This window comes from Micromys minutus (assembly GCF_963924665.1).
Source record: "Micromys minutus genome assembly, chromosome: 2".
In the NCBI taxonomy this organism is placed as follows: domain Eukaryota; kingdom Metazoa; phylum Chordata; class Mammalia; order Rodentia; family Muridae; genus Micromys; species Micromys minutus.
In genome coordinates, this window is record NC_137971.1 from 58668426 (window position 1) to 58692402 (window position 23977).

A 23977-nucleotide genomic window follows, 5' to 3' on the forward strand; every position below is an offset into this window, starting at 1 on the left:
GGTTTCTAGCCCTGCCCTTGAGGCGTTAAAGAGTAGGGTGCCTGGGGACAGCTGGGCACCGACTGATGACATAACCTCAAGCCTTCAGCCATGGGTCCTCTGAAACGGATGGTGTCTGGCGAAGACTAGATGTGATGCAATTCCTGACCGCAGCAAGCGCTCAGAGAGCTTTGGTTATCACCCGCCTGCTCAAGGAGGTCGAGCGCGGGGTAAAACAATGAAATCTCCTGATCTGGCACCAATAAGTCAGAGTTTCACAGAGAGGAAAGCTGCCAGGACAAGGCTTAATTAAACACATGGGGTTAACAAGCCGGGGCCTGGGCTGGGCTGGGCTCTGTGAGAGGTGGAGGGAAGGCGCGGGAGGGCGGGGCTTGGCAGAAGAGGGCGGGGAAGGAGGGCGGGGCTTGGCGCACGGGGGCGGGGAGTTAGATGGCACTTGACCCTGTAGACGCCGTCGCCCTGCAGAGCATCATGGCGCTGAGCGGTCGACTGGCATTGGCCGCGCTCAGACTGTGGGGTCCGGGAGGTGAGCCACAGCAGGGGAGATACGGGGTCATGCAGATAGACTGTCAGCGGTGTTTTAGGGGCGGGCAGCTGGAAGCCATTGCGGGAGTAAGGACTGGCAGGTGCGCCCTTGCACAAGGTTCTGCTGACGGGCCATCTGTACCTCCTTAAACATATTTTTCTATGTAGCTGTTTTCATTGCAGCCCGATCTTTGAACTATTCTATAGAAGTTCATTGTATGGATGTCTTATAATTTATATCACCATTTCCTTATCGGATACTTTCTAATCTTGAATTATTACAAATAACGTGATAAATAACCTTGTTTGCACCCCATTTTGAGCATAAATACCCAGTACAAACCAATGTAAAGTTACATGGTTTGTATTGTTTTGAGACTGGGTCCCTTGTTTAAACTGGCCTTCAGCTGACTGGGTGAAGAAGGATGACCTTGAACTCCTGATCCTCCTTACTTCCACCAAGCTACTGAGATTATAGTCCTGTGCCACTACATCCAGCTGTTTCTTATGTTTTAATTGTCCCCCATAAAGGTTGTGAAACTAAAACTTTCACTAACTGTCTGCAAAATAGTTACATTTCTACTGTATACTCTCATGTATAGTCCTGAGAGGGATCAGTAATGGGGGTGGGTATTTTCAGTTTGAAATGAGTGAGTTAATTAAGTTAGAGAGAAATCATCACATTGCATATCAAAAAAAAAAAAAAAAATGCAGCAGAAATCTACTGAAGAAGCTCCTTTAAGGTAGCCAGGTTAAATTCCCAGTAGAGTCCCTGGCAGAATAGAGTGAGGTTTTTTCCTTTTTTTTTTTTTTTTTTTTTTTTAAGTAAAGCAACAGATAAAGGTAATATAAAATTGGATTCTTGTTACATCCAATAGAAACTGACAGAGAAAGTTGAGATAGTTGGAGTTCCCAAGCTCCCAGATGAGCTTTTTCTCTGTGTCAGAGCTTCAGGTTTCTTTTCCACCGTAGGCACTTTTCCCCCTATAGTGATAAACAATAGTAACCTCTGCTGCAAACGGTTGACCTTCTAGCTGTTCTAAAGGGCACAGATGTTCTCACACTTGGGCTGTTTTGCTGCTCTCTCTATGTCCTATCACACAGGGGAGCCAGCCCTCTAGACTTTGGACTTTGAGACAAACATGGGTCTGATATGGGGGAGGGGTTGTCAACCTTGCCTCCAAAGCCATCTTTTCAGTGAGCTCAAACAACACAGGACAATTTGTCATTGTAATGAACAAATTTGGATTTTTTTTGTCAGTGCTGGGTATCAAACTCAGGCTTTGCACTTGTCTGGTAGGCTAGCATAGTACCACCAAACTACATACACAGCCTGGAGTCCTTACATTTTTAGGGCCCACAGTTGTTAGCAAAAAGATGTAAGTGTCCTATCATGGATGAATATTTGGGTAGACAGTGGTATATTCACTTGATGTGGGGAAGACTTTAGTAAAGACTTGTTCATTTAGGTTACTGATACAGAGCTTTTTCTCTATACCAGACGTCTGGGTGCTAAGGATAAAGCAGGGATCAGAAAAGAAACTCTGATTTGTGGAAATATTTCTAATATGAGGTCATCTGTGGGACTGTCTGGCTGTTATCAACCCTAACACAGAAGTTCTGGGATGTCTGAGGAGGGGGTACCTTTACAGACTATTTCTTCTGCTCTTGACTTTAGATTTCGGGACTCTTTGATGACTCCATCCTCTGCATTTGCAATGTGTTGGGCAGCTCTAATACTAGTCTCTGGTCTCTCATCTCAGTGGCTCTCCATACCATGCAGATGTACTTTAAGTTATAACTTAAATGTGTTGTCTATATTTGGTAAAGTTTTGTCCACATGTATGTCAGTGACTTGCAAACTCTTCACCCCCTCCTTGGGAAAAAGTGACTAAGAAATGTCTTTTATGTTCCGAGTGATGTCTAGCAGTTGACAGACACTGAGCAATGGTCACAACTTTTCCATTGTCCCCTTTCTATTCTAGTCTGGTTTGTATTTAAGAGGAGTTCCAAAAATATTAAGCAAGAACTCTGAGTGGACTACCCAGGGTGCCATGTTTGATGGGGTATTTGATGAGGGAGGGGTGTGTTGGAGCCAGGGTTTGTTTCTTCTCATTCTTGTTTTCATCAGGAGACCCCTAGAAGGGTTTCACTGACTTAGCTCAGAAGAGGGACCTTTGTAAAGTGCTTTTATGCCAACACTGATACAGCAGGACCTTCTTCAGAAGCATTGCCCCATTTCTGCAGTGTGGGAGGAGGTGAGGCCTTTGTTGGGTTTTATTGTTGTTTTCCACCGTATTTCTTGTTCTCTCTCCTGAGAGGTTTATAAACACAGGTTTCTTCAAATAAGACTGTAAGAATTAGGAGTGGGCTGTAAGTCACAGGCAAAACTCTTGTCTCTTCATCCCCAGTGCAACAAAATACTCCTGTCATCTTTGGCCTCCTTGCTTTTAGCTTTGGCAGCTGACTGACTTCACACAAGTCGCTGAATAACTGACCACCAACTCTGTGTGAATGTAGTGGGTGCACACAGTTGCACAGGAGGTGGGGGAAGCTGAGAGCTAGTGGCAGTGATAATTTTGACAATTTAATTTAAAAAAAATCCACAGAAATAAGAATGCTTTTGTTTTAATTTCAGATGTGCTCATCCTTTGTCTTTGCAATGTCTTGGGCAGCACTCAATACTAGCCCTGGGTCTCTTCATCTCAGGGGCATTATAAGGGGTTGCCTCAGATTGTTCACAGCAGCTGACTGTGATTTGCCTTGTGCTCTGGTGTGTGTGTGTGTATGTGTGTGTGTATGTGTGTGTGTATACACTTGCATGCGAGGCTGTAGATTGATGTAGGTCTTTCTCAATCACTTTACTTTGTTTTTCTTTTTATTAAAATCATTTTTAAAAGTTTATGTATTTTATATGTATGAGTGTTTTTTCCTTGCATGTATATCTGTGCACTGTATGTATGAAGTGCCTGTATAGGCCAGAAGAAAGCACATGTTCCCCTGGAACAGCAGTTTTACATCAGTTACCATGTGAGTGCTGGAAATCGAAACCAGGTCCTCTGGAAGGGCAGTATATGCTCTTAACTTCTGAGCTATCTCTCTAGCCCCTCTACCTGTTTTTTTGTTTAATATTTGTTTTTATTCCTTTTAGTTATATGTAGTTGTGTGTCTGCATATGGATATGTTCATATGGGTGCAAGTGCTGGAAGAGGTCAGAAGCAACAGGCCCTCTAGAGCTGGAGTTATAGACAAGTACAAACCACCATGTGGGTGCTGGGAATTGAACTTGGGTCCTCAGGAAGAGCAGCAAGTGTCCTTAACTTATGAGCCATCTCTTTAACTCCTATCTTGCTTTTTGAGACAAAGACTCTTTGCAGTTTGGCTAGGTTGATTGGCATTTGAAGGTGACTTCAGAGCCTTGTAGAGCTGTGCGGAGAGAGCCCTCATTTGCTGGACATGTGTGGCCTTGCTTGACTGTATAGGTTTGGCTGCTGAGTCTTGGAAGCTGAGGAGCTATCTGCTCCAGTACCCTAGCTCTCGGGATATGGGTGTTTCTTTCTGGAGTCATCTTTAGAGCCTCATTTTTATCCCAATTATATAATGGTGTAAAGTCTGAGCACTTTAATGTTCTTTAAACCTCGTATTTGGGGAGTATCTTTGGTACTATAGCGCAGTGATTTCCTTGTTGTTAACAGGTACTCCTAGCATTAGCATCTGCCTGCTGCCTTGCCAGTCTGCAAAAGAGGCCTTTTCCCAGTCTGCCTAATGAAACTGCTCATCTGCCTTGCCGGGAACTGGATTACCAATGGTGATCTGAAATTCCTAAGGAAATTCCAGAGAGTCCTGATACAGACTGAGAAATATGTAACCAAAAAATTCAGCCCAGGTTTTGTCCAGGGGGTATAGGTAGTTTTATGATACTTTCTTTGTTGTGTGAAATAATAAGAAAGGCACCATCCCTTGCTAGCGCCGACTACTCTCTGGCCCCAGTGGTCTTGCTGCTTCCATGGCTAGCCCCATGTTTTGACTGCTCATTTTGCCCATCTTGAGGTTCTCTTGCTGCAGATTCTGCTCATATTCCTAGCTATCCGCCCCCCTGTGGTTAGCTGTCACAAATCCCTGTAACCCGGTAAAATCAAAACTCTAGAGGCTTGTAATTTATCAATCAGATTTATATCAGTAAATTTTCATTCCACAAAATGTCTACACAATGAACTCATATTCAATTGATATTGATATAAACTGCTCACCTACATAAGACAAATTGTCCTGGAATTATCCATCCCTTATAAGATATTCATAGCTACCTGTGGCTATTTGAAGCCACCCTAGATCATCTTTCTCTTCATCTTCTCCCTTCCTCCCTCTTGTGTCTCTGTCCTGTCTTTACCTTCCTTTTCCACTGAACAGGTTGCAGGCTCTTGCCTTATCTGTGCCTTCCCTCACCTGACAGCAACCCACAAGGCTTCTTCTTTTTTCTTCAGAAAAGTATACTTTAATGTTAGTTTTTAAAATGTAGTTGGTAATTCTTTGCAATCCCAAGGTCAGAAAGGTATTCCTCTGTGATTTCTCTTAAAAATCTTATTGCTCAACACTATGATGCATCTTTTGAAATGAGATCTTGCTATATCGCCGAGGATGGCTTTGAATTCCTAGTCTTAAAGGGCCTTCCTGCCTCAGTTTCTGAGTACCCATGATTACAGGATGTAGCAGTGTTCTTGGCTTATCTCTAATCAGTATTTATATATGCTGTGAAGGAGGGTGTCAATTATTTTTTTCGACTGACTTCCAATTATTCCAGCATTTAAATATAAAACAATACCAACACAACACTGAAAAGCACTGGATACCTTTGTTGAAAATCACATCACTATTTCTGTTTCTGGATTCTGGACTCTGCTTTGTGGTGTAAGTCCAAGAGCTCTACCTACCCTTTCCACAATTGTCCTTTGCATGTAGGCTTTATCCCAAAAGAGGCTGTCTTAGTCACTGTTCTATTCCTGTGAAGAGATACCGTGACCGTGGCAACTGTTTTTCAAGACAGGGTTTCTCTGTAGCCCTGGTCGTGACCATGGCAACACTTATAAAGGAAAGCACTGAGGTTTGTTTCAGTTTCATCATCGTGGTGGGAAGCATGGTGACAGGCAGGCAAGCTTGATGCTGGAGAGTGTGCTGAGAGGAAGCAGAGACAGATTGGACCTAGCATAGGCTTTTGAAACCTCAAAGCCCAATCCCAGTGACACATTTCCTTCAACAAAGCCATACCTACTCCACTCCTCCTCATCCCTCTCAAATAGTGCAACTTCCTGGTAACTAATTGTTCAAATCTATGAGCTCATAGGGGGTCATTCTTACAGAATTTTTGTTTTGTTTTTTAATGAAAAAAATAATAAAAAAAAGGAAAGACAAGGACATGTCTGCCCCTAGGTAGGATGGAGGAGAAAGTTTACTATAGATATGTAAGAGCTCATAGGCAGAGGCAGGCACATCTGGGAGAGTTCAGAGTGGTCAGGACCCCGAACCACATTGGGAGAAGGGGAGGGGAAGGGAGAGAGGAAACCAACTTCAGCTGCCAGGAGGCCACAGGTACAAAGAAGAGACAGATACCGAAGTCTGGATTATATAGGGAAGAGCCTCTGGGGAAGGGCAGCCAGCCTCTGAGTTGGAGAGTTCAGAGTAGAGGGTGGGGTGTGGCAGCCATATCTTTAAAAGTAGGGACTGAGGGGTGCTGGGAGAACCTAGAGGCCAGATCTGCTTTGATATGTTAAATAGAAACTTCAATCTTAATCTCTAAGGTTTCAATGTTTATTTCCTATTATTTTAACATATTAATTAAATATTTGCTCATTTCTAAACCTTTATTTCATAGAAATTAGCAATTTTAATAATTTCTCCCCTGAGATACTTTGAAATTCTAATTAGTTTGCCTATTTTTGTCTTTTATTCCCTAGGACGTTTGGTTTTGCACAGAAAACAAAACCAATTTAGAAATATCAAGTGTTCCCCATTGTTTAAATTCTTTCAAGTTGAACTATTGTAATTATCAACCTCTAACAGCTGGAGTCCTGACTGGCAGGTGTTCTCCAAAGTCTGTCTCCTTCCTTGGGGCTGTGTCCACATTAGCGGCAAATTAGTGAGCACATTTGTCCCGGGGACCTGGAGCCGCTTTGTTTGCCGCTTATGGAAGTAGCCCCCTTGCTTCTCACTGAGCAGTTCTGCCCACTGTAGTTTGGGTTTATTGTGTGTGCTTGCAGGAAAGTAAGGGCGCCTAGGATACAAGGTGATTTCCTCTTATGTGTGTCTTCAAACTGGGAACAAGGTTCCTTCCAAGGGAACAAAATCTCTTGTTTGAGGCTTCTCTCTGAGGCTATTGTGCTTCGTGGGGAGTTCGATTCCTCTGCCCCGATGGACTAGAGAGAGCAATGCCTCTCATCTTCACCATCTTTATGGTTAGGCCTCTCCCCAACCCCCAGAGGAGTTCTAAAGTAAAAGGAAGGGCCAGGTTGCAATAAGGAAGAGAGTAAAGTGTGAATGCTGGGAAACAGATTCTGATGAACACTCAGTACAATTGTTCTAACAACTCTTGCAACAGCAAGAGGCCAGCCTAGTATTCAGAGAAGCCAGTGGACCATCAGCCAAACAAAAGCAGGTCCAGACTCTGGAGCCCAGGGAGGACTCTCACAAATCTATCCAAGGAGGTGACACTTAGACAGTTGGACACAAAGGCCTATTCTGGCCCTTGGCACTGGTCCTGATGGCTCCTCTAATGGGACTGGATCAGCTATGGGTGGGTCATACTGAGTTACCGAGACTGTGGACACAGAGCAGCATAGCTTATTGTGAGCCCAGTATGAGTGCCCATGCCCTGGAAACATGGACTGAGGTTACAAGAAATATAATTTCACTTATGGAAGGAGTTATACAAGCGTTCAGTCACAGAACAGACAGTCAGAAATCCATTTATTACTGAATAAGTCAAGACTTCCACAGGTCTTACTTCATATTCAAAAGGGTGTTAGGTGTCCTATCCAAGGGATAGCTCAAGATAAGTTTAGCTCTGGATCTGCAGCATTCCACCTCTGGATCTGCAGCATTCCACCTCTAAAGTTCCAGTTGTCAGTCGGCTGTGGTTTTTTCAGAGCCCTTCAGCTCACACCATTGATGCCGGGACTGTTTACATCAGGGAACCTGTCTGTAAACCAGACCTTTTTTGCCCCCAAGTAAATCTCCATTCCTGATGCAAGATGGGCCTATGCTTTGATTGGTAGTCATGCATGGTGGGAAAGTAGTTGTTTGGACAGCACTGAGAGCCCATGTCCATCTTTGGCGGCGGGCAGAGTGCAGGTGCGCTCACTCTTGCTAGCCTAAGACCGTTGCCTGCTGCCTTTCTTCTGTGCTCTTGCCGTCAGTGTTACAGGTGGGAGAAGGCCCATAGCCCTGTCTGTGGGAACCTCGGGCGTCTTTGGATGTGGAGGAAACGGTGAGAAGAAGCTTTCTCTGCAGGATGTAGCTGAGCTGCTGCGGACCAGAGCCTGCAGTAGGGTCGTGGTCATGGTGGGGGCTGGCATCAGCACACCGAGTGGCATCCCGGACTTCAGGTACATATGCTGCGGTTCCCCCATGTCATTTCCCCCACTGTCTTCTGCGGGGCTCTCAGCCTTTCCCTTCTCTCTACAGATCCCCAGGGAGCGGCCTCTACAGCAACCTTCAGCAGTATGACCTCCCATACCCTGAGGCTATCTTTGAACTTAGCTTTTTTTTCCACAACCCCAAGCCCTTTTTCACATTGGCCAAGGAGCTGTACCCTGGACACTATAGGCCCAATGTCACTCATTACTTCCTTCGGCTGCTCCATGACAAGGAGCTGCTTCTGCGGCTCTATACACAGAACATCGATGGGCTTGAGAGAGGTGAGCCCTTCGGCCCCTTGCGTGTCCGTGTCTGTTTCTCAGGACTGTCAATGGCCTAGTGTTTATGTCAGCTCTGGGACTATTGCTAGGCAGCTGGTTATGCCTTTACCACTTCTGTGTTTGAGGTCACATGGAAACCTCCCTATAGGCTTGTCTCTCACGCACACATATTATTTTGAATCTAGTGTGGATCTTTCTCTTTCTTTCCCTCTCCTTCTCTTTCTTCCTCTCTCTCCCTCCCTCTCCATCTCTCTCCCTCTTCCCTTCCTCCCCTCTTTCTCCCACTTTCCCTCCATCTCTGGCTCCCACCTGAGGAACCCTTAGGTTCTTTCTCTCAGTTTCCATGCATGACACATGGCCAGGCCTTGCTCTCTGTTCCTTCACCTCCTCTCTCACCCTCAGATTCTTCTCAGGCAGGTCCCTCACATCAGTGTCCAGATGTTTATGGATGTCTCTGGAAGATAACGCCTTGTTGAAGCATAGCTCTGATGCCATTATACTGAAGAGCCACCAACATTTAAGTGTTGTCCCAGTCAGTCAGTGACATCTTGACTCTACTTCACAAGGCAACAGCAATGGTTAGCGCCTGAGTCCCCTGAGGGAGGGGCTAGTGCTTCCCCAAGCTGCAGTGTGCAGGCCCATGGCAGGTCTAGCCACTCTGCCATTCTGTGGGGTGTTGTGGCCTGAAGTAAGACATCGCATTGCAGGGACAGGATTCCTGTGAGAAGGAATCTACAGCCCAGAACCAGAGGCAGTAGTGACTATTCCCAGTTTTCCCTTAGCAGAAGGAAAGGTTTTAGGGGGAAGGCAGGGATTTCTTGGCTTTGGGTTTAAGCACTGCAGTTACCAAAGAGCAGTAATGAGAAACTTCATTAGAAACTGTATGTTGAGAAGATTCTGCTACAGCCCCCGTTCACCTCGAACTTACACTGTGGCTCAGACCGTCTTGGGACTCTCAGTTCTTTAGCCTCGGCCTCCCAGTGCTAGGATTGTGTGCTGTGCCACCACACCCAACTGAGAAGTCCTTTTCTGTCTGTGTCAAGCCCAGCAGGTGTGCTTGTGTGCTAACATAGCCATCTCAGAGGTTGCAACACTGACATTTGATTTGAATTTCAGCATCTGGTATCCCTGCCTCAAAGCTGGTTGAAGCTCATGGGTCCTTTGCGTCAGCTACATGCACAGTCTGTCGAAGGTCCTTCCCAGGGGAAGATGTGTGGGTGAGTCACCTAGTGGAGGGACTCTGCCTTCTGCAGTTCTTTGGGGTGGAAGGTCTTCTCATAGCTGGTTTTGTGCTTGTTTATGTTTGTTTTAAAAACTCACCAGAATATCGAGGCTGGCTGGCTAGGCGGCCCTAAGGATCCACCTGTCTCTGCCTTCCCTTGGGATTACAAGTATATATTACTATGCTTGGCTTGTTTGTTTCAGACAAAGTTTTACTATTTAGGCCAGGCTGACCTACCTGGAACTCAAAGAGATCCATCTGCTTCTGTTGGGGTGAAGGATGTGCTCCACCATGCCTGGCTCCTGAACTTTTCACTTAGGAAAATAATACATACCTGTAAAAGAACTAAGGCTGGGCTGAGGATGTGACGCAGCTCAGTGGTGGAGTGCTTGGCTAGTATACACAGGCCCTGGGCTCTATGGCCAGCGCTCTCTCCACCCCAAAAATGGAGTTCAGAAACATATAGGGAAAGTGAATTTCCCAAGGCAGGCATGGTTGTACATGACTTTAATCCCAGCACTTGGGAATGAGAGGCAGGCAGATCTTTGTGAGTTCCAGGCCAGCCAGAGTTACATAGTGGGACCCTGTCTGAAAAAAACAAACTAGGAGAAAAGAAGGAAGGAAGGAGGGAGGGAGGGAGGGAGAGAGAGAGAGAGAGAGAGAGAGAGAGAGAGAGAGAGAGAAAGAAAAGAGAAATAAAATGAATCTCTCTTTAGCTAATTCCTTTTGCCTGCCATTCATGATTGGGGGATAATGTAATATTCTGGTTTTTCAAAAACAAAGGATATATGTACATATAAACATGCATGCTGTATCTATATAGACATACCTCCAAATATTAAAATTAGTTCATTGATTCCTATTACATTTCTTTTTTAAATTCTCTACATTCCTGTTCAGTTTAATGGGCGTCTTATGTTGGCATCTGAGACATGTTTACTCCTTTTATTACTTAGTATGAGGCACTTTTAATGTCTATAATCTTTGCTATTGAAAATAATACGGGGTGGGGGATAGGAAGACAGCTCAGTAGGTAAAGTGCTTGTCATATAAGGGCTAGGCAGGTATGGCAGCCCCCCTGGAATCTCAGATTCTTAGAACAAGCTAGTATCTAAACTAGCTCTGCTAGGCACAAAGACCGGTGTTCTGATCCCCAACACCCTTGTAAAAGTTGGGCACAGTAGTATATGTCTGTATTTCAGGGAGTGAGTGGTTGGAGACAGATAACCTGTAGACCTCACTGGCCGACCAGCCTAGCCTAACTGATGAGCTGTAGGTGGTGAGATACATTAAATCAAAAACCAAACTCAAATATGCCTTTATTCCCAGCACCTGAGGCAAAGGCAGGCAGATCTCGGTGAGTTCCAGGCCAGCTTGGTCTACATACTGAGCTCCAGGAGGCCCGTGACTACACAGAGACCCTGTCTACACCACACACACACACACACACACACACACACACACACACACACACACACACATACATGGCAGAGCATGACTAAAGAAGGCGCTCAGCATCTACCTCTGTCCTCTACATGCATGTGTGCATAAGTGGGTTCATATTCATGTATACTATTCTGTAAGGTCCAGAGAACATGGAGTCAGCCACTTTGGCTCCTTGCAGCTGGTAAGGATGGTGGATGGCTCCATGCTGCGGAGAGGCGAAATATATGGGCTCCTGGGCCAGGGGGTTTCAGGTGATCCAGTGGCCCTCAGGAGAAGGGGATGGACAAAGGTTGCATCCTTCAGTTAGCCCCATTTGAAACCTGAAAGCTAGAAGACATTAACCATCCATGAGCAAGGACCAAAACCACAAGGCAAGATGGAAACAGTGAGAACCAGTAGAGTACATGACTATTCAGGCTGTGTGTAGAATTCTGGAGGAAACACGCTCAGAGGCCATTTCAGGGGGGCTTGTCTGCTGGATACAGCATTTACCTGAGGCCTTGGTCTTTGTGGTCCCTCTTGAAGAGAAAGCATGTGTCCTTGGATTAGCTTATTTATCTTAGTAGGTTCTTTTTATTTCTCATTTTGAGTGTTTTCTGAAAAATAGGATTTAATCATGGACAAGTGAATCTAGTAAGTGATTTCCTGGAATTTGCCCATAGGCTCATGCCGCCCACATTCATGGTGGTTCTTTCCCACAAAGTTAACCTTCTCTAGAAACACCCTGCAGATACTCCCAGAGTTGTGCTTTACCGGTAGTTCAGTCCGGTAGTTTTCCTTCCTTACTGAGTCACTTCTGAGGACTCTGTTGGTCCAGTGCATCTGCTTTCAGTTGGCGCTCATCTGCATGCACCTACTTCTGTCTTATTCTTTTATAGATTATACAAAGAGTTGTTTATTTATTTTATGTGTGTGCGTACATTGTCGCTGTCTTTAGACACACCGGATCCCATTACAGATAGTTGTGAGCTGCCATGGGTGCTGGCAATTAAACTCAAGTCTTCTGCAAGATCAGCAAGAGCTCTTAATTGTTAAGCCATCTCTTCAGTCCCCATTTTAATATTTTTAAAGTTTAGTTCCAAAGTATCAATGTTCTGCAACCAGCACTGCCATGTATTTCTAGAACAATCTTTATCATACCAAGCTGTTATATGCCAGCTTCCCCTAAGCCTGTGGTAATGTTCCTTCTATTGTCACCTCAGAACTGGATCATAGAGTCACTCAGTCCACGTCCTTTTGTGACTGGCTTGTTTCAGATATAGTACTGTCTTCAGATTTACCCGTCTCCAGGCACGTTTTATGCCTGCATGCTTTGTTGATGCAGACTTGTGTTGCTCTCTCTTTTGACGAAAACACCCTGCTCTCAATTCTTTTCATTATATTCCTAGGAGTGAGGTTGTTAATGTCTCTGGTAAACCTGACTTAGTTTTCTGAGGTTTCCTTGAACTTCCCCCAGAGGCTAACCCATTTCATCCCTGCCCATTGTCTCTTCTGCACTGCCATTGCTCTAAGGACTTTGTCACCATGCACAGAGCGTTGGGCTCTAATGTTGTTGGGTTGTTTTCCTTTGGAAGACTGGGCTGTTGGCATCTGTCATAGCCTCTCCTGTGTTTTCTTCTTAGGGCTTAAATGTTTTAGCTCTTACATTTAGGAATTTGATCCATTGAATTAATTTTTGTATACAATACATACACAGTTTCAAGTTACCAGTTGAGGTGAAGTCAGTCTAGTCTAGAACAAAGAATTACATTTATTTGGAGCTTTCCCTAACCCCAAAGACAGGCTTTTATTATGTAGCACTGGCTGTCCTGCAATTCACTCTGTAGACCAGGCTGACTTTGAAATTCTTTGGATCTTAGTATTCTGTTCTCAAAGATAATTCAGGAAGTAGAGAATGTGCCGTCTGATGGTGGCCAATTTCATAGCTTAATTTTGTGGTTGTGACAGGTGTGTGAGGGATGAACTTGTCTCATGGTGAAGTCTTGTTTTGCATGGTTCATGAGGTCTGCATATACCGGTGAGTACAAGCAGCCTTGGTCCATAGTTCATCTGCAGACATGCCTGCCACCTACCTTTACAGAGCCACACATTCCATTGAAGGGCTCACAGCCACCGCTGTTCAGCTGTGACTTTCTTCATTAACAAAAGTCATTTCTTCAGTGTACCTGTCCACTTTTTTTAGCACTTTAAAATTTGATATTATTTGTTTTATGTGCATGGGTGTTAGCTGTTATTTTATGTTTATGTGTCTGTGCCCTGAGTATGTGTAGAGTGCCCAAGGAGGCTAGAAGAGGGAGTCAAATCCCTTAGAATTGGAATATGGACAGGTTGTGAGCCACCATGTATGTGGAATTGAACTCTGGCCTTTTGAAGAGCAGCCAGTACTTTTAACTTCTCTGTTTTCCCAGCTTCCCCCAGGCTCTCCTCAGTCCCCTTTTTGGCAGGGTCTCACTATGTAGCCCTGGCTAGCTTGGAACTTGCTATGTAGACCATGCAGGCCTTGAACTTACAGAGATCCATTTGCTTCTGTGTTCTACATTCTGGGATTTTAAAGGTATGCATCACCATGCTACCATAGTGGATGAAATTATATCCCCCACCCCAAACAATAGGCTTGATGTCATTTTTTTAAAAAGTATTGATTATGTATGTAGGGGTTTGTCTGGGGGCTCTCTGCTCTGTTCTGTTGAGTTGTCTATCTATTTTTTTTTAAGATTTATTTATGTGAGTACACTGTTGCTGTCTTCAGACACACTAGAAGAGAGCATCAGATCCCGTTACAGATGGTTGTGAACCATGTGGTTGCTGGGAATTTATGTGTGTGTGCTATGTACAGAGGTCAGAAGAAAGCATTGGATTCCCTAGGACTGTAGTTACAAATAGCGTGAGCCGCCATGTGGGTGCTGAGGGTCAAACCAGGTTCTCTGCAAGAGCAACAGTGCTCTTAAACCACTAGGCCATTTCTCCAGTCTATGCAATATGAACTTTAACAAGTTTTAGGATGATCATGTCAGCCTTTTCTATTACCACAAGAAATACCTCAGATGATAAACTTAGAAGACAAAAGGTTTATCTTGGCTCCAGTGTCAGAGATTCTGGCCCATGTTTTGGGCCTGTGACAATGTATCATGATGGGAGAGTGTGTTACAAAAGTGTCCTAGTCAGGGTTTCTATTCCTGCACAAAACATCATGACCAAGAAGCAGTTGGGGAGGAAAGGGTTTGTTCAGCTTACACTTCCATATTTCTGTTCATCACCAGAGGAAGTCAGGACTGGAACTCAAGCAGGTCAGGAAGCAGGAGCTGATACAGAGGCCATGGAGGGATGTTTCTTACTGGCTTGCTTCCCGTGGCTTGCTCAGCCTGCTTTCTTATAGAACCCAGGTCTACCAGCCCAGGGATGGCACTACCCACAATGGGCTGCCCCCTCTCCCCATCACTAGTTGAGAAAATACCTTACAGCTGGATCTGATGGAGGCATTTCCTCAACTGAGGCTCCTTTCTCTGTGATAACTTCAGCTTGTGTCAAGTTGACACAAAACCAGCCAGTACAAAAAGTTCTCATCCCATGGTTATGAGGGAAAAGAGAAAAAGGAAGAGGAAGTCTACGACCCTTTGAGGACATGCTCCATGTGACCTGATTCTCCAGTGAGACCTGTCTTCTACAGGTTCCACCCCCACAACACTACCACAGGCTGGGGAGTAAGTCCTCAACACATGGCCTTTGGAGAGAAACTCTTTTGTTTTGATTTAGAATCTTTATTTTTAGAGCTTTAGCAAAATTCAGTAGAAAGTCCAGATGTTACCGTGCGTCCGTACTTTTACGTGAACGCTTCCATTGCTGCCAGCGTTTCCACCCACAGACAGCTCACAGCTGATGGACTCACGGACACTCTTCATGTTCATCTTTCATTTACCCAAACCCTTGGCAACTCTGACCTTATTTTCTTACTGCTCTGTCTTGTCTAGAATGTCATTGGGATCATACAGTGTGGAACTTTTTCAGACTGGCTTTTCTCACTGGGCAGTGTGTGTTAGCAGATGAGACATTGTTCACCCCTCACACACCTTTCACAGCCCTCAAATAAACCCTCTGAGGTTAAGCTATGAAAACGGCCACCATCAGTCGGCACATTCTCTACGTACTTACGTACTTTCTTGGCCCAGCAGCTGACTTCTTATTAGTACTCATTAGTACTTATTAGTAATGTATAATTTGTCTAGATGTGCCATGGCTCATCCACTCTGCTAGCAATATGAATGCTTCAGTTCAAGAATACAAATTACTTTATGCAAGTTTTTGTTTTTAGTTTTTTTTTTTAATTGGATATTTTCCTTACTTACATTTCAAATGTTATCCCCTTTCCCACTTTTCCCCCTGGGATCCCCCTATCCCATCCCCCTTCCCCCTGCCTCTATGAGAGTGTTCCCCCACCCACCCACTCCCTTCCACCTCCCCACCCTGGCATTCCCCTACACTATGTGAATGTAAGCTTTCAAGTTCTTTGGGTAAATATTAAACATGATTTTGGATCACAGTAAAAGTGTGATTGGTTTTGTGAGACGAAAAGAGCTAGGACTAGATATAGCTTAATAATATATGTAATGGCTATAGCTTAGTAATATATGTTTAGATATAGCTTAGAGAGCTTGCCTAGCTCATGTGAGGCCCTGGGTTCCACCCCCAGCAACACACACACACACACACACACACACACACACACATACACACACACACATACACACATATACACACATATACACACCTGTCTCCCAAAGTTACTATGATCCTGCGCTTTCCACCTGGCAGCCAGAACCCCTACTGCTTCATGTCCTCTTCAGTATTTATTAATTATCCACGTTCAGGATTCAGGTCATGATCAGGTGTGCAGTGATACCTATTGATTTGATTTAGTTCCTTGGTGATTTTTAATGGTGAGCATCTTCTCAGGTGTTTTTTTGTTCTTTGAGGAGGTGTCCATGGTTTTTGCTATTCTCTCTCTCTCTCTTCCTCCCTCTGTTCCTCCCTCTCTTCTCTTTCCTCTTCTTTCTCTCTCTTTGTTTTATTTTGTGCTTTCCTTTTTTTTTTTTTTTTTGTTTTTTTGTTTTTTTGTTTTTTTGTTTTTTTTGTTTTTGAGACAGGGTTTCTCTGTGCAGCCCTAGCTGTCCTGGAACCAAAACCTGCTCCCACTGCCATATCTCCTCCAGCCAGGCAGCATCTCCTAAACTGCCCAAAGCACCGGAGCTGAGACCAGGTGCTCCAGTGTCTGATCCTGTGGGGTCACTGCTTATTCACAGTGCCCAGGGGAAGGTGCTTGCTGCCAAGCCTGACGACTGAGTTCTATCCTTGGGATTCACATGGTAAGGGAGAGAAACAATCCCTACATGCCGACTTACATGGGCATCATGCCCTATATATACACAAAAATAATTAAAAATGTAATAAAAAGGCTTTTATATTTTAGTTAATAGTTCATTGTCAGATATGTCTTCTATAAATATTTTCTCAATCTGTGTCTCCTCACTCTTTGTACAATGTCTTTCTCAGACTAGAAGTTCTTAATTTTGATATTACAACGTCCTTTTTTCTTTCATGGGTTTGCTTCGGTGTTGAATTACAAATTTTGTTGCCATACCAGAGTTCACCTAGGTTTCCTCCCATGCCATCTTCTAGAAGGTTTTGTCTTTGCATGTAGGATTCAGATCCACTTTGAGTCAATTTTTCTGAAACCTGTAAGTGTGTGTGGGTTCATTGGGCTGCATGCGAATGTGTGTTCCAGCACATGTGTTGGCAATGTCCTTTCTCTACTGACCTGCCTCTCTGTCCGTTTGGAGTCTTCTTTGTCGTGGTCTCCCTCTCACCAGTTTGCAGTCTGTGGAGCCCAGATGTCTGGGCCCTCTGATGACTTCCCTTCTTCCATGCTGAACTGGTTTCTAAATCCATTAGCTAATCATGTTTCCTGCGTATTGTTCAGACTTTTTCCTCAAGAATTTGCAGTTTCCCTGTATTGTGTTTTCATACAGGTCCCTTTGATCCATTCTGCTTGAAATGCACAGGTCTTTCTCCATCACTGCAGGGGAGTCCCTGGCCAGGCTCACCTTACTTGTTCATCAATCACTTCCCCCTTCCTCCTGCCATCTGTTCTCCATGAGCCTCCCCTTCTCTCCAGCATCCATGGCTTCTCTGCAGTCTGTACTGTTGCTGCTGCTTGTGTTGCATTCTGGGTAATTTCTTCTGATCCGTCTCAAGCTCATCAATACCTTGCTGTGTTGTAGGGAATAAAGTTCTTTCATTGGATTTTACTTTTGCTTTTAACTTCGGGTAGTTCTATTTGGTTCTTCTTTAAAAATAATCCATAGCATTTAAAGATGTTCTTTTTCTAGATATCTTAAGCTGGTAATTTTCCCCTTTTAATTTAAATACAATATAGTTTTATTATCTGTAGCTTCTAATTTCTGGCATCTGTTGGCAGTTGTTTCTCCTCATTCTTGCTGAATTTATTCTTCTAAAATCAACTTAGCTATAAATCTTTATTTTACAAGGATGTTTCTGTGGCCTTGTCAGAAAGCGTATTGCCTCCTTTTCTGTTTGGCGTGAGACATGGTCTAGGGTCAGTTATTAGTAATTGTCATCTACTTTATCTTAGCCTGTAAGGAGGTAGTGTGTGGCAGCTCTGGTCACTCCTGACAGTGTCAGCAGGGAGCGGTAGCTGACCTCTAGGTGGAACATAACACTGGGGACAGGCCTGTGTTGCCTTTCTCACTGTATTCAGGACGCCCACAGGACACTCTAAGAGCTGTGGTCCATCCCAGGTAGAGCCTACAGGAGAATCTGTGGGTAAAACTGGACTTGATGTCTAGGACTTTTTGAAGTATTTCAGCCCTCCTCCATTTAAGAAACAGTTGACAAAAACCGCTAAAGCCACACGGGGTGTATGACAAAGTAAAGTTTTTGGATGTGTTCAAAATTGCCTTGAGAAGCTGTTGCCTTTTCATCTTTTAAGAGTCATTTTCCTCCCCCTCCCTCTCTTGATTCCCCAGGCTGATGTGATGGCAGACAGGGTGCCCCACTGCTCTGTCTGTACTGGCATTGTGAAACCTGACATTGTGTTCTTTGGGGAGCCGCTGCCTGCAAGGTTCTTACTACATGTGGCTGATTTCGCTTTGGCAGACCTGTTACTCATTCTTGGCACCTCCCTTGAGGTTTGTTGAAAAGCATGTGGGGATGGGTGGGAGGGTGGTATGGAGGGCTACGGCCTGGTCGATGGTGCCACCTTTTCAGGTGAGCAGTCACTGGTGGTGACACTCAGGATTTGAGAGCAATGGCTGTGTAGGAGGTGTAAGGGTGCATTAAACGGTTAGCCATGAGGCAGGGCTAAAAAGACTGATCTAGGCACAGAGCTGTACTATGGGATGAAGAACACAGCCCTGAAGTTATCTTTGGTGGGAGAAGGCTTGGCTGCAGCCTCAGCAGTTAGCTGGTAGGGGGCAGTCCAGGGACCAGTGGGGTTGGGGTTTACATGCAGGTATGTCTGTGGCTCTATGTGGAGATGACCACTGGGGGGGGGGTACAAGTTGTGGATTTCCATCTGAGTCTGAATGCCAGGGACTTTCCAAAAGATGTAAAGAGGTAAGACCACGGGCTGGGACCCATCTGCGTGTAGACATGGGCAGAAGGTCCACAAAACTCTGCTCAGGAGGCCAGATGTGCAGAGGCTGAGGTCTGTGCACTCAGCCTGTCACTGTTACTGCATGATGTGAACCAGACCAGTCTGGTGCTTTATCCCATGAAAGTGAGATTCAAAGCTAAGACACCATTATGGGTGGTGTGTACAGAAGGAACGTGTGAGAGCGACTGAACAGTGTGGCATGGGCTGTGGAGGGGTGACATTGCAGTGCAGTTGTTTAGTATGAGTCTTGTCAGTAGGTAAATAAAGAGGAAAGGAAGACTTTCCACTTAAGGTTTAGCGGGGCTCCCCACAGTGGCTGGCAGTGAGGCCAGAGCCATGGAGATGACCACTGGGAAGTCTGATGCTCTGGCTTTCTGCTGAATTGGCCAGGACAGGACTCAGCAAAGGCCCTTGCTGCTGGGGTTGGATAGTCCTGGCATGTGGTTAGGTAAACCAGCAGCAGCCCAGGACTGTGGGTGTAAAGACAGAGGGTACTGTGCCATATAGGACATGAGAAAGTGTCAGTTACCACAGAACTAGGATGTGGCCTGTTCCCATTGCATGGGTTTGAGGACACTAGCTCAGACTTACACAGGTATCAGATAGCAAAGGTATAATACCTTATAAAAGTATAAGGTAGCAAAATGTGGGTGTGGGAAGTAGAGTCAGGAGGGACCCGAGAAAGAACTGGGTGAGAGGTGAGCAAGTAGAAGATTCCACAGTGCTGTCATAGGTACAGGTTTGGAAGAAAGCACAGACTTGGGTGGGTGAAGAGAGGCAGTCAGGGGCCAAAGGGTTGGGCCCTCTGATCTGTGGTACTCAGAAAGTGGGCCCAGTTCTGACTATGGCAGCTATCCGATAAAGATACTAAGACTATCAGTCAACTTTATTTTTGAAGTAAAATGAAAATAGTTGTTTCTCCTTGCTTATAAATGTACCATCTGATTTTTTTTTTTTTTTTTTTTTGAGAGAGGGTCTTTCTACATATCCTATCTATTCTGGAACTCAGTATGTAGACAAGGCTGGTCTTGAACTAACAGAGATCCTGTCTCTGTATTCAGAGTGCTGAGATTACAACCACTCTGAATACAGAGTGCCTGCCAACCTTATACCCTGGTGGTGGTGGTACACACCTTTAACACCAGCATTTGGGATTCAGACACAAGACAGCCAGGATTATACAAAGAAAACCTGTCTCAAAAAACAAACAAACAAAAAAACAAAAAAACAGCCAGCCAACCAACCAACCAACCAATTGACTCATTTACAACATCAGAGGCTAAGTGGAGAATCAACTTTTAATTTTTATTATTGCTACCGTGTGTGTGTGTGTGTGTTATGTCTGCATTTTTGGTGCATGTGGAGACCAGAAGAGGGAATCTGATTCTCAGGAACTAGACTTAGAGGTAGTTGTGAGCTGTCATGTAGGTGCTGGGATTCTTTGGAAGAGCATCTAGTACCCTTAACCTCTGAGCCATCTCTCCAGACCTAAGACTCAGCTTTAATGACCAGGAGCTACTAATATTTTGGCTTGTGTCCTCATGGGTGTCTTTTCTTGGGGACAAATGGCCAGAAGCTGCACATTGTGTTATGTGGGTGGTGTGAACATCTACCTGAGCAGCCTTGCTAGTGCCCTGCCAGTGGTGTGCCCTGTGAGTGTGAGAGCACAGACAGGACAGGCCCCAGTCAGTTACCAGTGTGGGGTGACAGATCTGCAGTGTCCTACACCCCATGTTTGTGGAAAAAATAAGAATGTGCTAGATTGTGGAACACCCAGGATCTCTACTATGTCTTGTAATAAATAGAACCATATGGTCTTTTTAAAAATTGGAAATATCCAGAACTCTGCAACATTTTCAGTCATAGGGTTCTAAGTCAAGCATTTTCTTATAAGTCAAGACCTATAAGAAAATGTCTGTAGGCAGTTTCTTATTGGTGGCCAGTAGAGACAAACAGTAATGTGTGTGCTGTCTGCCTGCGGTGACTTTCCTTGTATTTATACCTCTGCAGGGCAAATGCTGATACTTGGTGTATGAGGGTCCAATTTCTCATCTTCACCTATGAAAATGACCTATTTTAGCTTTCGGCCAGTCTGAACATTTACAAATCGGCATGAAGGGGCTGCTGATGTGGCTTGGTGGGTTGCTTGCCTAGACCGGGGCTGGTCCCCAGCACAGGAAGTGAGACCTCACCGCTCATGCTATGTGCTGTTTGTCTTTGCGCACTTGTATCGCTCACCCACTCTTCTCCGGGCTGTAAGTTAGCAGCGTAACTAACGTGCATAAGCACACCACCATACCCTTTCCCACGGTGCTTTATGTAGATGTCAGATGGTGGTGCTCGTCACCCGTCCTCCCACTGAAGGTTCACATCTAGAACACCTTTCCCTCCTCGCACCGACAACCCTAGTTTATCTTTCTGAACTTTGAAAGATGTTGTTTATATGTACGTGTAGGCCAGAGACCGATGTGAGAGTCACTTCTCTCCTTCCTCTATGTGGATCCTGGGGCTCAAGATCCTTCCCCACTGAATTATCTTGGCCTTCCCTTACTTTTTAAGAGCTTTTAAGGTCTTTTGGCCTGCTTTGCTTTTTATTTTAAAATATATATAGGTATGAATATTTGCCTGTATGTATGTATGTACATACGTATGTGTGGACACCCTGGTGTGTCTCATACCTACGGAAGGATATTGAATACCCTGGAACTGGAGTTTCAATTGTGAACTGCCATGTGGGTGCTGAGAACCAAACCCAGCAGCAAGTGCTTTTAACTGCTGAGACATCTTTTTGCCCCCCCCGCCCCTTGAGGTGAGGGTCTTAAGTAGCCCTGGATGACCTTAAACTTACTGTATAGCTGAGGATGACCTTGAACATCTGACCCTGTGTCTCCATCTCTGACTGCTGGAGTTATAGGTTTACTACTATCATACTTGCTCAGCAGCTGCTTTGCTCATATTTAAATCTATAATCCATTTCAAAGTTCCTTAGTAAGAACCGGTTTTTTCCTTTTAGATAAGAACTAGGCTTGATATCACCCCTTAATGTACTAATTATTTAGTTATTCTTGGTGCAGAAATGACAGTAGTGTCGCCCTTTAGGACACTGAATGGGGACCCAGGAGGTGGGACAGTAGCAGGATGGTAAAGGGTGCTTGCTCCTCTGTCCGGCAAGTATAGGGGAGGCTCAGAGCAGGGCCCCGGCTCAAGAGTGGACAGAGAAAATAGGAGGATGATCCTTGCAGCAGAGCACGCAGACCGGGAGGAGGGCGGAGCATGGGAAGAAGTCAGGGTTTGTGTTGGCCCATTGAGCAGGAGAGGCTATAGATGGGAAAGAGATCACCCAGACCAGAGGGTAAAAGCCTTCAGAAAGGAAGTGGCGGGCTCTGTGTCACAGTGTCAGCCTTGTCTCCTGCTCTAAGGCCTCAGTGACTGTGGTGTTCAGTGTCTTGATGTGCATGAACACCCTGCCCTTCACTTTTGGGTTATCTTTCAGGTGGAGCCTTTTGCCAGCTTGTCTGAAGCAGTACAGAAATCTGTGCCCCGACTGCTCATCAATCGAGACTTGGTGGGGCCCTTTGCTCTGAGTCCTCGAAGGAAGGATGTGGTCCAGCTAGGGGATGTAGTCCATGGTGTGGAAAGGCTGGTGGACCTCCTGGGGTGGACAGAAGAGCTGCAGGACCTCATCCAGCGGGAAAATGGAAAGGTGCGAATGCTAAGCTCTGGGGCCCAGTCCAAGAGTACATTATCTTCTGGTCACTGCCCTCGGTGCATTCCCAGCATTTAGGATGGAGCTCCTACAGACCATTGCTATTTGCTTCCTACTCTGCAACACTCTGCTGGGACATGGTTCTGTGACCTAGGGGAGGGCGAGGGCTGAGAAGCTGATATCCTCTGCACCCTGCATGGGACAGAGCCAACCAGGGATAGTTTGTTAATCAGTGCCGTTATCCATTATAGCCATTGGGACTCAGGAGCCTGGGAACACTATGTGTTCTAAGCTTCATAGTTCCTGTGAGAACCATGTTACATGTGATTATTATAAACAGGTGCAGCACTGCCCAGAGGGTCTCACCCAAATATATCACAATCGATTTTATGTGGCTCCAGCCATGGCCTGTGGTCTCCTCAAAAGCTCAAAACCTCATGTGTTTAGCCCGAGGAGCCTTGGCATTTTCTGCTTCCAGAGACGTGACCACCAGGATTACATCTTTTCGCTCCAATGTTTGGCTCTTAGGGCTAAATGTACACAGGTGCCATTTATTAGAAAACAGTCTTTATTTAGCTGCCTATGTGCTACGCCTTCTGGGATCCCTTTCCTTGCTCATTTCAAAGACAAGTTTGTTCCATAAAATCTTTTGCTTGATTTCAATGACTGCTCCATGTCTGGGATGTGCCAGCCTCTCCGGCTGTGATGTTAACAGAGCTCCTGTCTTTTCTAGCAGGATGGACAGGACAGATAAGACTATGGCTTCTTCACCTGCGGGAAAGTCACACAGGAGATCATCCTATTTCCAGGGAGACCTCATCATGCCTGAAAACAGTTCCCACAGGTTTACAAACATGGGCCAGACCACAACATGTGACCTGGACTGTGGTCTTCTGAGGCTGCCTTTGGAAAGGCTGACCAGGGACAATTACTCTTGGGGCCATACCACCACCTTGCAAAGGAGTTGGTGCCACTCCATGTGTGTGCTCTGTCCACCTGTCACTGCTGAAGCTTGTAGTGCAGATGCTGCTTTCTGACAGGGGGCCTTACAATTACCAAAAGGGCAGTGCAGCATGTCCATCACCAGACAGCTGTGCACTAGGGCAGTCTAGCATGTTGGTTGATAAAGTGGCATCTTTAAAACATTATTTCTCGCACAAAATAAATTTAGTATAAAAATCTGGCATCCTTTCATTTGTCTCTTTGGGATAGTAAGTGTTGACATATTTCGGGTTATGTGGGTGTTCTCTTGGATGACAGGACTGAGCCCATTTGTCCCTTGACTTACCCTGGTGTTAACTCAGGCCCCTCTTCTATACTCCCTCAAGAATCCCCATCTACCCAGCCTTCCCTGAGGCACTTCCCACTACTTGACCCAGGCTTCTTCCTGTAACGATGGCAGGCATTACTCTGGGAAACCCCATGGGTCTCTTGTCTTCCTGTCCTGTGTGCAGTTGTGACTAAGCACAGGCTGCTTCCTCCTTGATTTCTCCTCAAAC

General features: G+C 45.2%; 1 protein-coding gene across 8 annotated transcripts; it reads left to right on the forward strand.

The window, feature by feature from the left end:
* Positions 1–73: 73 nt before the first annotated feature.
* Positions 74–23860, forward strand: SIRT3 (sirtuin 3; the record flags this gene model as incomplete). 8 transcript variants are annotated; one of them, XM_080911254.1, is made up of 7 exons in its annotated part: positions 74–209; positions 8029–8123; positions 8203–8435; positions 9552–9652; positions 18144–18305; positions 22266–22475; positions 23212–23796. In XM_080911254.1, the coding sequence occupies 7 exons, from the start codon at positions 135–137 to the stop codon at positions 23230–23232; spliced, it is 897 nt and encodes a 298-aa protein (XP_080767380.1). In that variant the 3' UTR covers positions 23233–23796. The 8 variants fall into 8 exon arrangements, with proteins under 8 accessions (XP_080767380.1, XP_080767381.1, XP_080767383.1 ...); XM_080911255.1 differs by having other exon boundaries at positions 88–209; positions 7935–8123; positions 23212–23780; XM_080911257.1 differs by having other exon boundaries at positions 122–209; positions 7943–8123; positions 23212–23780.
* Between the last annotated feature and the right edge of the window lie 117 nt (positions 23861–23977).